Genomic DNA, 13,346 nt, shown 5'->3' with positions numbered 1-13,346 from the left:
ATCGCACGATACATGGCCCCATCCATCCTTCCTACAATATGGTGCAGTCATCCTGTCCCCTTTGCAGAAAAGCATCCCCAAAGAATGATGTTTCCACCGTCATGCTTCACGGTTGGGATGGTGTTCTTGGGGTTGTACTCATCATTCTTCTTCCTCCAAACATGACGAGTGGAGTTTAAACCAAAAGGTTCTATTTTTGTCTCATCAGACCACATGACCTTCTCCCATTCCTCCTCTGGATCATTCAGATGGTCATTTGCAAACATCAGACGGGCTTTGACATGCGTTGGCTTGAGGAAGGGCACCTTGCGTGCACTGCAGGATTTTAATCCTTGACGGCGTAGAGTGTTACTGATTGTTTTCTTTGAGTCTGTGGTCCCAGCTCTATTCAGGTCATTGACCAGGTCCCGTGTATTTCTGGGCTCATTCCTCACCTTCCTCAAGATCAATGATGCTCCACGAGGTGAGATCTTGCATGGCGCCCCAGACCGAGGGAGATTTTCCGTTATTTTGTATTTCTTCCATTTTCTAATAATTGCACCAACTGTTGTTGCCTTCTCACCAAGCTGCTTGCCTATTGTCCTGTAGCCCATCCCAGCCTTGTGCAGGTCTACAATTTTATCCCTGATGTCCTTACACAGCTCTCTGGTCTTGGGCATTGTGGAGATGCTGGAGTCTGATTGATTGAGTGTGTGGACAGGTGTCTTTTATACAGGTAACGAGTTCAAACAGGTGCAGTTAATACAGGTAATGAGTGGAGAACAGGAGGGCTTCTTAAAGAAGAACTAACATGTCTGTGAGAGCCAAAATTCTTACTGGTTGATAGATGATCAAATACTTATTTCACACAATAAAATGGAAATTAATTATTTAAAAATCATACATTGTATTTTTCTAGATTTTTGTTTTAGATTCCATCACTCACAGTTGAAGAGTACCTATGATAAAAATTACAGTCTTCTTCAAGCTTTGCAAGTGGGAAAACCTGAAAAATCAACAGTGTATCAAATACTTGTTCTCCCCACTGTACCTTAAGGCGGCAGAGATGAGAAAGCACCTTATTTCGCTTCACTGGATGATTCAATCCTTTTACATTCCAACTAATAAAATTAACATGGCAGTCATTACTCACAGAGGTATAGTTAGTGGAACTCAACATCTACATACACGATGAGAGAGAATGGCCCACATCACATTGATTAGTCCTGTCCATGGTGTACACTATTAGTTTGTAGTTAGCCAGGATCTGTATAAATAATAAATGACAAAAAGAAAACAAAAAGCACACACACAAAGCAAGAAAAAGAACCAAAGACAAGTACCCACCCATCCCTTCACATTCAGTGTTGTCCCCAACTGACAAACACAACATCCCCAAAGCCTCTCTGCTTTCTGTAGGAACCTCTCGCCATAAACTCAACCATTGTCCCAAGTAGAAAAAAAAAGGAATCTAAACTATAAATCACCCATTTGCTCCAAAGCGTATTGGAGAAAGTCACTCTAAAGCAGTAGAGACGCGTTCTCTGGAGTGACAAATCGTGCTCCTCCATCTGGCAATCTGATGGGTGAGTCTAGGTTTGGCAGTTGCCAGTAGAACGGTATTAGTCTGACTGCATTGTAAAGTTTGGTGGAGAGGAGATTATGGTGTGGGGTTGTTTTTCAGGAGCCAGGCTTGGAAGAATGGTCAAAAATCTCCATAAACGCACTTCTAAACCTTGTAGACAGCCTTCCCAGAAGAGTTGAAGCTGGTCTAGATGCAAAGGTGGACCAACGTCATATTGAACCCTATGGCTTAGGATTGGGATGTCACTTAAGCTCATATGAGTCATGGCAGGCGAGTGAATACTTTTGGCAATATAGTGTATGTTCATTTCTGTGCACTCCATACTTCTGCATGAATTACTGGATTAATGCGGCATGGCATAGAGGCAATCAGCCTGTGGTTCTGCTGAGGTTCAGGAAGTCCAGGTTGTTTTGATAGCTGCCTTCAGGTCATGTGACTTGTTGGCTCTGGTGTATCTCACCTTCCTCTTGGCAACACTCTGGAAACTCTGCGAGACGTTCAGGTCAGGTCAGTTTGCTGGACAATTAAAAACAGGAGCTCCAAGGTCATTTACTGCAGGCTGGGAAATGAAAATAGCATCTCCATAAAAGCATAAAGTTCTTTAGAATGTCTGGTAGACGACTACTTACCATTTACTTCAGAAAGCCCAGCGGACCAGTGGTACATTTTGAATTTTTACTATCAGTTCAAAATTGGCAAAATTAATTTGTTAAAGAATCTGTTTAACGTTTCCTATAGATGATCCTGGTTTGATTTAGAGCCAGTAGGTGATCCAGATGCAGCCAGAAAAGTCAAACAGCCCTTTACCACACCGACCAATCAGAAGCCAGCTTGAGTATTGAACAAGCTGATGATAAAACCCAACAGCAACGCAGAACTGAACTACATCACCTTTAGGATGTACAGAGCTCAGCAGCTGCACTGGAAACCTGTAATCTCCTCGGTTCAGCAATGACCTGGTTGAGCCTCTAGAGGGCAGAAATGAGGATAACAAGGAGCCCCTGGGAATGTGGCCCCTGATGGTGAAATTAGGCTAATAAAAAAGATGACGTGTGTTCCCTGACTCTGACCTGTTCTACTTTCTTCACACCCAGCTTTAACTCCTCCCTCACCCTCTGTTTTGCAGCCGGAGGTGGATTTCTTCGGTCGAGCCGTTGGCCCCAGACCTCAGAGGCCCCTGCTGTCCTCAGATTCAGGTACTGTGTGTGTAAAGTCATATCATCACGACTTCACTCAAACCACAGCTGATAAAGTGTGTGATGGTTCTAACTGGTATGCTGTAATCTCACCAAAGAAATTACATTAAAGTACATTTTGCCTCTCAAAGGGCTTCAGACCCATTTTACAAATATAGACATCTAAAGATAACTTAATTTATTAAATAAATTAGATTACAGAGTACTCTTTGCTGCTGTATTATCAGAATGGCTGCAGAATCCAATTGAAAATATGATGAGAAATAATGACAGCGGTTAACACATTTCTGTACTAAATAGCTTAGTTTGATCAATATTGAGGAGACTGAGATAGCTGTCTCAGTTAGTTTTGTTAGGGCTGTTTCTGTCTCTGGCCCAGGTTCTGCACTGAGTGGTTCTAGCACTTAAAGCTTCTAACTGAAACCCTGAAAACAGTCGATCAACAGGAACAGCAGAGCTCCTAATCCTGAGTGTCCGGCTGCCGTGGCTGGTCACTACATTTTATCTGCTGATGTCCTTCAAAGACAAAGTTAACCTTGTTTTCTAACCTTGGATTTTCATTATTGTCCCCTGACTTATTTTATGCTAAACTTAGATCTTGTTTTCATTGACACAAAGCAGATGGAGACATTTGGGAGAAAACTGTATGAAAGTAAATATGGATCATCAGAATTTGAATAACAGACCCCATGAAAATTTTGTTTAACTCGTTTTTATTTATTTTCAAAGTCAGAACAAACATAAGACAGAGCAGGTGTAGTTATGATGCAAACTGACTATGCTGCGCTTAAATGAAAAAAACCCAAAAAAACTAAATAACTAAAACCTGCAAAGAAGAAGGAAAGTAATGAAACAAAATAATTAACTAAAAGAAAACATATAAAAGTAGATAAATATAAAGGTACTAGAGATTATTTCCAGTTGAATACAAGCTCTCCTTTAAGGAGGTCAGAACGTAGGGTTAAAGTTTTCAGTTTTGCCACTTCATTTTGAACTTAGACTCTCCATTGGAATAATTCCAAATATTTCTCTGTACCATTGAGTTATCATAGGAGGCTTATCACATATCCAGTTTCGCAGAATACATTTCTGACATAAAAATAGTAGTTTATTGGTCAGCTGGAGTGTCTTACCTTTTATTATTTTATCTGGGGGATGCAGCCCCAATGGGCACTGTCCTGGATCTCTACAAACTCTAGTCCAGGGGTCACCAATACGGTGCCCAGGGTTCCCGCTCGCCTGGGAGGACAGTCAGTCGCCCGCGAAGCAAGTTCTAAAAATAGCCATTGTCCTTAGGGAGCACTGCCTAGAAAAAATTTATTTAAATGTTTTTACATTGAAGTAATAACATTTGTTTATATTTAGAGTTTTAAAAAAGGAAATTATAAAAACATTTAAAATAAATAGCTTTTTGTATAAAACTTTCCTACAGTTAAAGTTCAGAACTGCGCAGACGCCTGCAGGATTTTATCGGAGGGCAGCTGCGCCTGCAGCTGTGCGGCTGGACCCACTCTGGTACCTGGAGATTTTACCTTTAAAAAAGAAAAGATTTACTTCTGGAATTTTTATTATCAAACTCTCTTTACTATTAGCAAAATTGTGGAGGAAAAAAAACTATTTTGTGTCAAAACATTTTTTACGTAGTGAGTCTGTGGGGGTCAAAGGGCATGTCAAAGCCTAAATGTTACTGGTCAGTTTGCTTTTGTTTATTTGGTGGCTTGGCGCGTTTGCTGTGAGCAAAAAATGAATGAGTGGAGTTTGATCCCACTCATAGTTCTAACAGCGGGCGTTTGGATCCCGGCTGAGTTTTTTACTGTCTGCGGTTCTGGCGGGTCACCGGATGGCAGAGATCTGCTGCCATCTGAGCGTCTCAGACTGTGGGTCAAACGAGAAGAAATGAAATCTCCTTCTCCTCCTCTGGACGTCTGACACCTGAACCTGAATCAACATTCTTCTCTTTCCGTGGATCACAGGGTTGGCTTCACTTTCATGTTTTTATTATTTTGCATTGTTTGTATAAAAAAAGAAAAAAAAAACCTCAGCTGCCTTTGTGGTTTAGGTTTGTACTGGTTTTTCTAAGGTGGTAACTTTTCACTGTATTTATCCTCCCTCTTCAAACAGGAATTTTTTATGCTTGTAAGGTCTCCTAATAAATTGAAGGGACTACATGCTCTCTTTTCGAAAGGTGCTTTCTGGCCTTTAAAATAATTGTGAAGCCACTCATTAATGATTTTGCCGTAAGTCCAGTCATAATGTTTAATGTTAGGGAAGGACAAACCCCCTTTAACCTTTGGCAGTTGCAGAGTTCTTGTACTCAACCTTGGTGTTTTCCCTTGCCATATAAATTTAGAAAAGTCACTTTCAATTTTTTTTAGCTATCTTAGAAATATAGATTGATAACAATTGCATTGGGTTAAGTACTGTTGGCAGGATGTTCATCTATATGAGACTTATTCTCCGTATCCATGAAATTGGCAGACTCATCCATCTAGTAAAGTCTTTTAATATCTTTTTGTACTTTAGGAAGATTATTTTTAGGCCTTATATCTCCCCCCAGATATTGAAATTCTGAATCAGACCCAAAAAAGGGGATGGATATTTTATCTTGTAGAATATTGAATCAGTTGAATGTCCTGTTGCCACTGAAATTTTAATGTTGTATATTTGTACTTACTCTTTCCGTGTTAAAATATATCCAGAATACATTTTAACATAAAAAAGGTTCATTATTATTTTTACGTGATTGAAATTTCATTTATTTTCACTTCAAGCTAAAACTTCACATTGCTATTTCGAAGTGATCGAATTTTCAATAACTGTTCAACTTTTCAGTGTTAAAAAATTTGGCATATAAAAAAATTCTACTTTTCAAAATTCAAAAGCAATATTTTCATTTTTTTCAGATTCAATTGGTTCAGTTTTACTGTCTGAAATTCAGTGTGTAAAGATTAAAAGGTTACTTCAGGTCACAGACATTAGCAATGGATGTCAGATTCCAACAACCAGCCACAAGGTTAAAAATGTATTCTGAATATATTTTAACACTGAAAGAGTAACATTAAAATTTCAGTGATATTTTTTTAATTCAAATCTTGGTGACATATTTACTTTCATAAAACTGGAGCTAAACTTACTGGATTTGAATTAAACTTGTGATCTGTCCTGGTTTACTTCTAAGCCATTAAATGGAAAGCTGTCTATTTTGGGTTCCATTTCATTCACTTTTATTTTATCACAGTTTGACATGTCTATGATATTTCAATATTTTGATAATTTATTGTTTTTAAGTTTTGACCTGAGTAACTGCTCATCACCTAGTCTGGCCATTATTAAAGCAGTATTTTAAAAAAAGGTTTTATTGGCTCTAGTGGCCTTTATTTGATAGTTAATTGACAGAAAAGTTGGTAATGTGAAAGGAGGAAAGACATTTGGCAAAGGTCACCAGGCCGGAATTGAACCTGCGACGGCTGAGTTGAGGACTAAGGCCTCCATACATGGGTTGAGCTTAACCCCTACGCCACCACAATACACCATTAAAGCAATTTTAACAGATTGTTGCTCTACAACATGCAGGTTTGTGTTAACATGCTAAGACAGAAAGAGATCCGCTTTCATTTTCAGTCAGTACTTGAATAATTTTACCCTCTGCAGATTTCATGGAGTCTGACATCGTTCCTGTCAGTTGCCTTACTCAGACAGATCATTTTTGTGGCTAAATACCAAAAGACTACTTCTTTTGGTAGTCGGTCATTTGCTACGTTAGACTTGATGTCTAAAAGATGTTTCCTGTCCCTGCAGGTGAGAAGTGTGCTGTTGTTGCGATGGGAACAGCCGTGGGAAACAGTGATGTGTGGTTCCGTTTCAACGAAGGCATGTCCAATGCAGTCAGACGCAATGTTTACATCAGAGAGCTTCAGTAGCACTCCTCCTGCATAAATGGATCGACATCAACATGCTTTGTTAATTCAAACAGTCTTTATTTGGCTTGACAGTGCTAAGAGCCAAAAAAAAACATTGCGAGACCCAAGGAAAGATGCTCCATGTTGCACACTCAGTCTGACACCTCAAGCAACAGCATCCAGAAATCTCCAAATAAATAAACAGAAATTAAAGCAATGATGTTTGGGAGTGAATTTGTGCAGCAAGGCGGTGTGAGAGTGCATGCTTTTTGTTTTTCCATATTATATACATTTTTGATTGTGTGTGTGTGACCATTAGAGGATCACACACTTGCCCTTTTCTACCCAGGGGTTGGCTCGCATCAGCTCAGGGTTCAGAAATGGATCTTCACAAACACAGCCTTCAATCCACTTCACCAGCCTGCGGAAACAAACCATCATCACCATGAGCGAGTTCATTCCAGAATGGCAGAGAGGTGTGTGTGTGTGTGTGGGTGGTTTTCTTTGTTTGTTATACCTTGTGGGGACACATACTATGTTGTGGGGACTGAAGCCTTGTCCCCACAACTAAAAACATTGTTTTTGAGTCAGGGCTGAGATTTAGGACTAAGGTGTGAGTTGAGTTTGGTTAGGTATGTAACGGGTAGGGTTAGGGCAAGGTTTAGGATATAGAAATGAATGGAAGTGAGTGGAAAGTCCCCACAAAGATAGGCATGTATGCGTGTGTATGAGAGAGAGAGACGGTTCATGCTCCACTCACTCTGTTACAGTAATGGAGGATTTTTCTCTGTTGATCGCCAGTTGATACTGAAGACTTTCCACTTCTCTCTTCATCTGTGGTACGTCCAACTCTGCCATGATGTGGCTGCTGTGGTACACACACACACACACACACACACACAAGAACATTTGAAACAGTAGCTTGTCACTTAAATATTCAAAACACAGTCTAGCTATTTAAGCCAGTTGACCACAACCTTGATCCTTAGACAAGACCTAAGAAGGGAGGCCCAGACTTCCCTTTCTCTCAGCCACTTGGGCCAGCATCCTCCAGGACCCTGCTGAGGACCCTGTGGTCCCCCCCTCTTTGAAAGGTGTGTGCGTGTGGGCGTGTGTGTGTGTGTGTGTATGTGTGTGAACAGGGTGACCACCACCCCAGTCTGCCAATCCAGGGCGACTTGCCCCAGTGTCCATGAAATACTGCATGGAACTTCGGATGAACATCATCCACCCCCGTGCCTTGCTACCAAGGAGCATTTTAACCACCACGGCTACCTCGACCCCAGAGATTGGAGAGCCCAACCCAGAGTCTCCCGTCTCCACTTCCACAATGGAAGGCATGTTGGTGGGATTGAGGAGGTCTTCGAAGTATTCTGCCCACCGGTCCACAATGCCCCGAGTCTGCAGCACACCATGCTGCAGACCTGGTGTGCTGTAAACTGGTAACTGTTTACAGTTACAAGAACTGTAAACAGTGTTGGTGTTGCATTGCTTCCCCCTCCTGAGATGCCAGATGGTGGACCAGAAACACTTTGAAGCCGTACGGAAGTCTTTCTCCATGGCCTCTCCAAACTCCTCCCGCGCCAGAGTTATTGCCTCAGCAACCACCTGAGCCACATGCCGCTTCGCCCACCAGTACCCATAAGCTGCTTCTGGGATCCCACAGACCAAAAAGCTCCAATAAGACTCCTTCTTAAGCCTGACAGCATCCCTCACCAAAGGTGTCCACCAACGGGTTTGAGGGTTGCCACCGTGACAGGCACCGACAACCTTGTGGCCACAGCTCTGATAGGCCACTTCGACAATGGAAGTGCAGAATATGGTCCACTCAGACTTAATGTCCCCTATTACCCCCGAGAACATGTTCAAAGTTTTGCTGGAGATGGGAGTTAAAGCTCCGTCTCACATCAGAGTTTGCCAGACATTCCCAGCAAACCCTCACAACAGGTTTGGGCCTGCCAGGTCTGACCAGCATCCTCCCTCTTCACCGGAGCCAATTCACCACTAGGTAGTGGATCAGTGGACAGCTCCGCACACCTCTTCACCCAAATGTCCAAAACATGGCCACAGATCTGACGACAAAGTCGATCATCAAACTGCAACTTAGGGTGTCCCGTGCCAAGTGTACATATGGATACCTTGATGCTTGACCATGGCACACATGTTTTAATAAAACCAAAACGTGACATTGTGAATTTTATGGAAGGGTGTCAGAATAAAGGAGGCTGAATACATAGGCACTAGTGATGGCCAAATGAAGCCTCATGAAGCAATGAAGCTTTCCGGTCCATTGCTTTGCCCAAAAGTTCATCACTCGATGCTTCGTTCATTTCTCACTAGTGACATCTGCTGGTGAAGCTGTGACAGCCTGTCACTCAGACAGACATATTTAAAAACAATTAGTAAATGCAATATTGTCACAAAGTTTTTGTCAAACTCACGTTTAGTAACAGGAGAGTCAATTAAATCCTATTTAACTAATCGATTTTAGTTATTAAAATAATTTGTAGTCAGCCCTGGTATATGTTGACTGTCAGTGACTGTTTTCTTTTGTCACCGACTGATTTAACAATAGAAATTTGTTTTAATGTATTCGGAGTGCAGTGCTTGTTGGGGAATGCAGTTTTCTTTGAGTTTTGATTTGCCTCCTGAAAAATTAAAATTCTTCAAAAATTCTTTTTCTTAGAAATAGTGGAAATTTTAAGAAGGTGATAATTTTGGAGGTGAAAGGTTTAATTATTGTTATTTAAGAATCTTGTGAATCATCATCTCCAGTTTTCCCTGATGTCAGATTTTTTTTCTTCTTGCTGGCTCCTTTTCAATCAGGTTTATTTGTGTAGCACATTTCAGCAACGATGTAGTGTCAAAATGATTTACATAATAAAAACACATAATTATAAAGTCACAAAATATGCCATAATCAACCATTGAGAAAATTGATAACAAACATTACATTTTGATGAGTGCCTTCATCAAAATCATTAATACACATGAACTATAAAAGGCTCCTTTTATTTCGGCCACTTATGAAGACAAATACTCCTCTGATACGATCAAGCAGCGGCTCATCACGCTTTTATTTTGAAAACCGACACGCAAAATAAAGCAGTCACGTGACCCATGCAATGCCAGGCCTCGTTTGTTGCCGGTCACGTGGTTTTCAACAAGACGGACACGCTCCCTTATTACTCGGTACAAGCCTCGAAGCCTGGCTTTAGATAGTCCATCACTAATAGGCACACTTCCGATTTCTATTAATGTGGTCTGAAACCGAAAGTCAAGACAAAACCCAACAAATGCTTGTGATTGGAACGTCACAAAATGGAAAAACAAAAACTCAAGAGCTTCTCTCCTGAACACAGTAACAAGTTTTTAAAGCTTAAATAAAAATTAGGTAAACTCTCAATAAGCCATTTGTTTAAAACCAATGCATACATACAACAGATGCTGTTTTTTGTCTTTGATTTTCACACTGAGTTAAGATGAATTGAAGGAATTGAGCAGCATGGATAAAGTTTCATGTTTTGTATTTCTACATTTTTTTATGTCCTCAATAAAAAGAGCAAAATACTTTTTATCCTTCCTCACTGGATCTTTGTGACCAGACATGAGCTGAGAGTTGCATCATCAACTTTGACAAATTATTCATACGTCTGGCAGATTTAGGCTTAAAGTAATTTTGTGGGGAGGTCTAGAGTTCCAACTAGAATTCTATAGTGAATTCGAGCAAAAGATTATAGGGCTTTGGCATGAAGGGTTTTCAACTTTAGACTCTATCATCACTAAAAAAAAAAAGTCATCAGATTCCCAGTGAAAACACGGGGCGGCTAGATGGTGTAATCTAATAACTACAAAATTTGAATTATCAATGCATTAGAATGTGTTGCATCATGAACATTTGGAATATCTCAACTTGTCAAATCAAGTGTGGCAGGTATTTCAACAGGAAAATGATTGAAACGTGAGGCTCAGTCAGTACAGAAATGGTTCACCACACACAAATTCAATCTCATTCCTCAGAAAGAAACCTTTAAGAACCTCTAGGGTCTAAAATATGTTGAGAGCATATAAAATAGACATCCATCCATTGGAAAGGACTATGATAAAGGACCCTATGATATCTGTAGAACTGGTTATTTCCTTAAAATTGTGTGTGGAAAATCAAACTTGTTTCTCAAACTAAAAATTTAAATGTTCAAAAATAAACTCATTTTAAAGCCAGCATATAGCTGGGATGGCACTGTATGTGCTACTACATATACGGCATACAAATCTGAATAAAGCAAATTGTACTGAAATGTTTAAATATGTCAAGACTTTCTGCAGATCTTGAGGTCCATTTTCATCACAATACTTGCATGTACTGTACTGTGTATGGTTCTTTATTGTTGAGCCATATCTCAGCGTCTTAACCTGTAAAATATGTACACCAGGCTCAGCTCTATAGCCCTGCTACATACAGTGAAGTCATCTTTATTTTATTTTACAAAGCTCTCAGCTTTAAATGATCAACTTTAATTGTTTAATATTTAATTGCATTATTTTTGATCGTTCTGCCTTATCACGGGGTATATTTCAGTCGCGATAAAACAGGAGGAAACCATGCATGAAAATTGGTCTTCCTGTTTAGAGGCTTCATCTGTTTTCATGGATCCATGTTGGCCCGCCGCCTCTGCCATTCGTCTCCATTCTCCAGAAAGCTGAGATTCTGACATAAATACGTTTGCTGCTCTGTGGGTGAGCAGCAATCATGTGTAGGAGTGTAGGAGGCCTGTGATAAACCACAGCATCCCAGGCTGACATATCGCCATAATAATGGATGGCCGCAGTCTTACCTTCCGGCCTGCCGGAGAAGACCGGTGGATGGGGGACGCTGATCGGGCTTCAGCGGCGACAGTATCGGCTGAAAGTGGCTTCTCTCCGGCTATTGCGACGGAAGAGGAGGCGTAGGCGGCGTGTGGGTGTTTGTCGGGCGGCAATCCCCTGCGCTCCTCTCAGACAGCGACTGGATGCTGGCTGCGCAGCGCGGAGTGAGAAAGACGAGCTGCCTGGTTTGACTATCAAACGAGGCTCAGACACCTGTATGCAAATCCCGGCTGCGCTGCGGCTGGCAAGTCAGGCAAATCAGGACGAGAGCCGGAGGGAGAACAAGCAGGAAATTCCTTTTTTCTTCTAATGAGGCTGGTAATACAGGACAGGCTCCCAGAGACCACCAGGAGAATGAGAAATAGTTGCTTTAATACTATATTCTTAAATCATTTTTTATGAATACTGGCTCAAGGCTGCACAGTGGCCTTGCTACCAAGAAGGTTCTGGGTTTGATTCCAGGACCGGGTTCTCTCCAGGTACCCCGGTTTCCTCCCACAGTGCAAAAACAGGTCTGTTAGATTAATTGGTCTCTAAATTCTTCTTAGGTGCATAGTCATTTGTCCAGTCCGCCTGCGTTGCCATGTGATGGACTGGCGACCTGTCCAGGGTGACCCCGCCTCTCGATTCCATCATCTACCAGTGGCTGACATGGACCTGAGGAAGGTTTTCCCCACTACTCAAATGTTTGAAGGGGCAAAAGCATCAGTAAGATTAAAATACATAACTTTCCACTGTTTCATTCTTAGCCCAGCTTTAATGCCTAAATATAAAATGTATTTTATTTTTTTATACCGACAATTGTCCACAGTTCAGTTTTGATTGACCCCTCAAGACTCAGAACAAGCTTTTAACTTTTCAATAAGTTGAAAATATATAGTCTCATTAGAAACGAACTTTAAAATTCTGAAAATAATCCACAAAGCATTTTATAAACTGTTCAGTTGTTTATTCAGAAAATACAACTGAACAAAAAGGTTCCTCTTCAGATGAAATCATGCGATGGCTTCATTTCGTCAGCTTGTCAGAATCAGATTTGAATGCAAACAGTTTCATTCCAGTAGGAGACAAATAACATTTCAGTTGGATCTGCAGTGAGGATGAGAGCAGAAGAGATTAAAGTGTAACTAACCCATAAATCATCTTTTTTGCTGATAAAACAGTGTACATAGGTTATATCTTTATGTTTCTGCGTGAATTTTGGGGTTACGGTTAGGAAGCAGCAGAAGCTAATAGCGGCTAACGGCTGCGCTCTCTGCTCACTCAGGACAGACAGACTGCAGCTGAGCTTCAACAGCTGCAAAGGGTCACTAGATGTATCACTACTTCTGAAAAAAATCTCTACAGCCATCTAGAAAAATGTATAAATATAGCTATAAAGTGGATAAGTTGATAATAGATCTTCTGATCACAGCCCCACTCACAAGAATTAGCTTTGCTGATTCCATGCAACGTCAGAGTTTACCATAAAAGGGAGTCCCAGAATGAGCAGTGGTCTTCTGAGATGGCTGTCAAGCTATTAATGGGGAACAAAATTCTCTGTTAGGATTAAAACAATCTGTATAAAATGGTGAAGAAATAGACCAGCAGCCTCAGAATCAAGTTAGAATCAGGAGCTGTGGTTCAGCTCTCATAGTAGGTGTCAGAAAAGTTAACTTGTTCTGTCATCATTGGCTTTAAATGTTTCAATCAGCAGGAAATGAACCAACCTCTCTAACCCGTCTTCATCCAGACATCAGTTTTCACTCCCACTCTCACCTGTAAAAAGATTTGTTCAAAGTTATGTCAAAGTGAAAGCTCAGTGAAATAATGCACCAATAA

The 13,346-nt window shown here is 40.8% G+C and overlaps 3 protein-coding genes and 1 non-coding gene across 11 annotated transcripts in view; 1 reads left to right on the top strand and 3 right to left on the bottom strand.

Moving 5' to 3' along the window:
• The window catches only part of chtf18 (CTF18, chromosome transmission fidelity factor 18 homolog (S. cerevisiae)), a 50,418-nt gene extending 43,688 nt beyond the window's left edge, over positions 1-6,730 (top strand). For both annotated transcript variants that reach the window (XM_044114762.1, XM_044114763.1), the window contains exons 21-22: positions 2,691-2,760; positions 6,559-6,730. In XM_044114762.1, coding sequence (XP_043970697.1) covers positions 2,691-2,760; positions 6,559-6,680 — 192 coding nt within the window. In that variant the 3' untranslated portion in view covers positions 6,681-6,730. The remainder of the gene's footprint in view (positions 1-2,690; positions 2,761-6,558) is intronic.
• LOC122829869 (guanine nucleotide-binding protein G(I)/G(S)/G(O) subunit gamma-13-like) lies at positions 6,716-11,947 on the bottom strand. Its single transcript, XM_044114767.1, has 3 exons — positions 11,495-11,947; positions 7,420-7,527; positions 6,716-7,080 (listed from the first exon to the last, which is right to left on the bottom strand). The coding sequence occupies exons 2-3, from the start codon at positions 7,515-7,517 to the stop codon at positions 6,975-6,977; spliced, it is 204 nt and encodes a 67-aa protein (XP_043970702.1). The 5' UTR covers positions 7,518-7,527; positions 11,495-11,947; the 3' UTR covers positions 6,716-6,974.
• Positions 11,948-12,457: 510 nt separating this feature from the next.
• si:dkeyp-9d4.3 (caskin-1) overlaps positions 12,458-13,346 on the bottom strand; it is a 105,639-nt gene continuing 104,750 nt past the window's right edge. For 6 of the 7 annotated variants that reach the window (XM_044114757.1, XM_044114756.1, XM_044114754.1 and 3 more), the window contains 3 exons: positions 13,235-13,283; positions 12,950-13,041; positions 12,458-12,614 (listed from right to left, as the gene is read on the bottom strand). The gene's annotated coding sequence lies outside the window, so the exon portion shown is untranslated. The remainder of the gene's footprint in view (positions 12,615-12,949; positions 13,042-13,234; positions 13,284-13,346) is intronic. The other variant, XM_044114758.1, reaches the window with a different exon arrangement.
• Positions 13,113-13,201, bottom strand: LOC122830452. The gene has a single exon (XR_006370535.1). It is a non-coding gene; the product is annotated as a small nucleolar RNA SNORD60 (small nucleolar RNA).

The sequence above is a fragment of the Gambusia affinis genome, linkage group LG04, assembly GCF_019740435.1.
Source record: "Gambusia affinis linkage group LG04, SWU_Gaff_1.0, whole genome shotgun sequence".
NCBI classification, from domain to species: domain Eukaryota; kingdom Metazoa; phylum Chordata; class Actinopteri; order Cyprinodontiformes; family Poeciliidae; genus Gambusia; species Gambusia affinis.
This window is presented reverse-complemented; position numbering and strand designations above follow the sequence as displayed.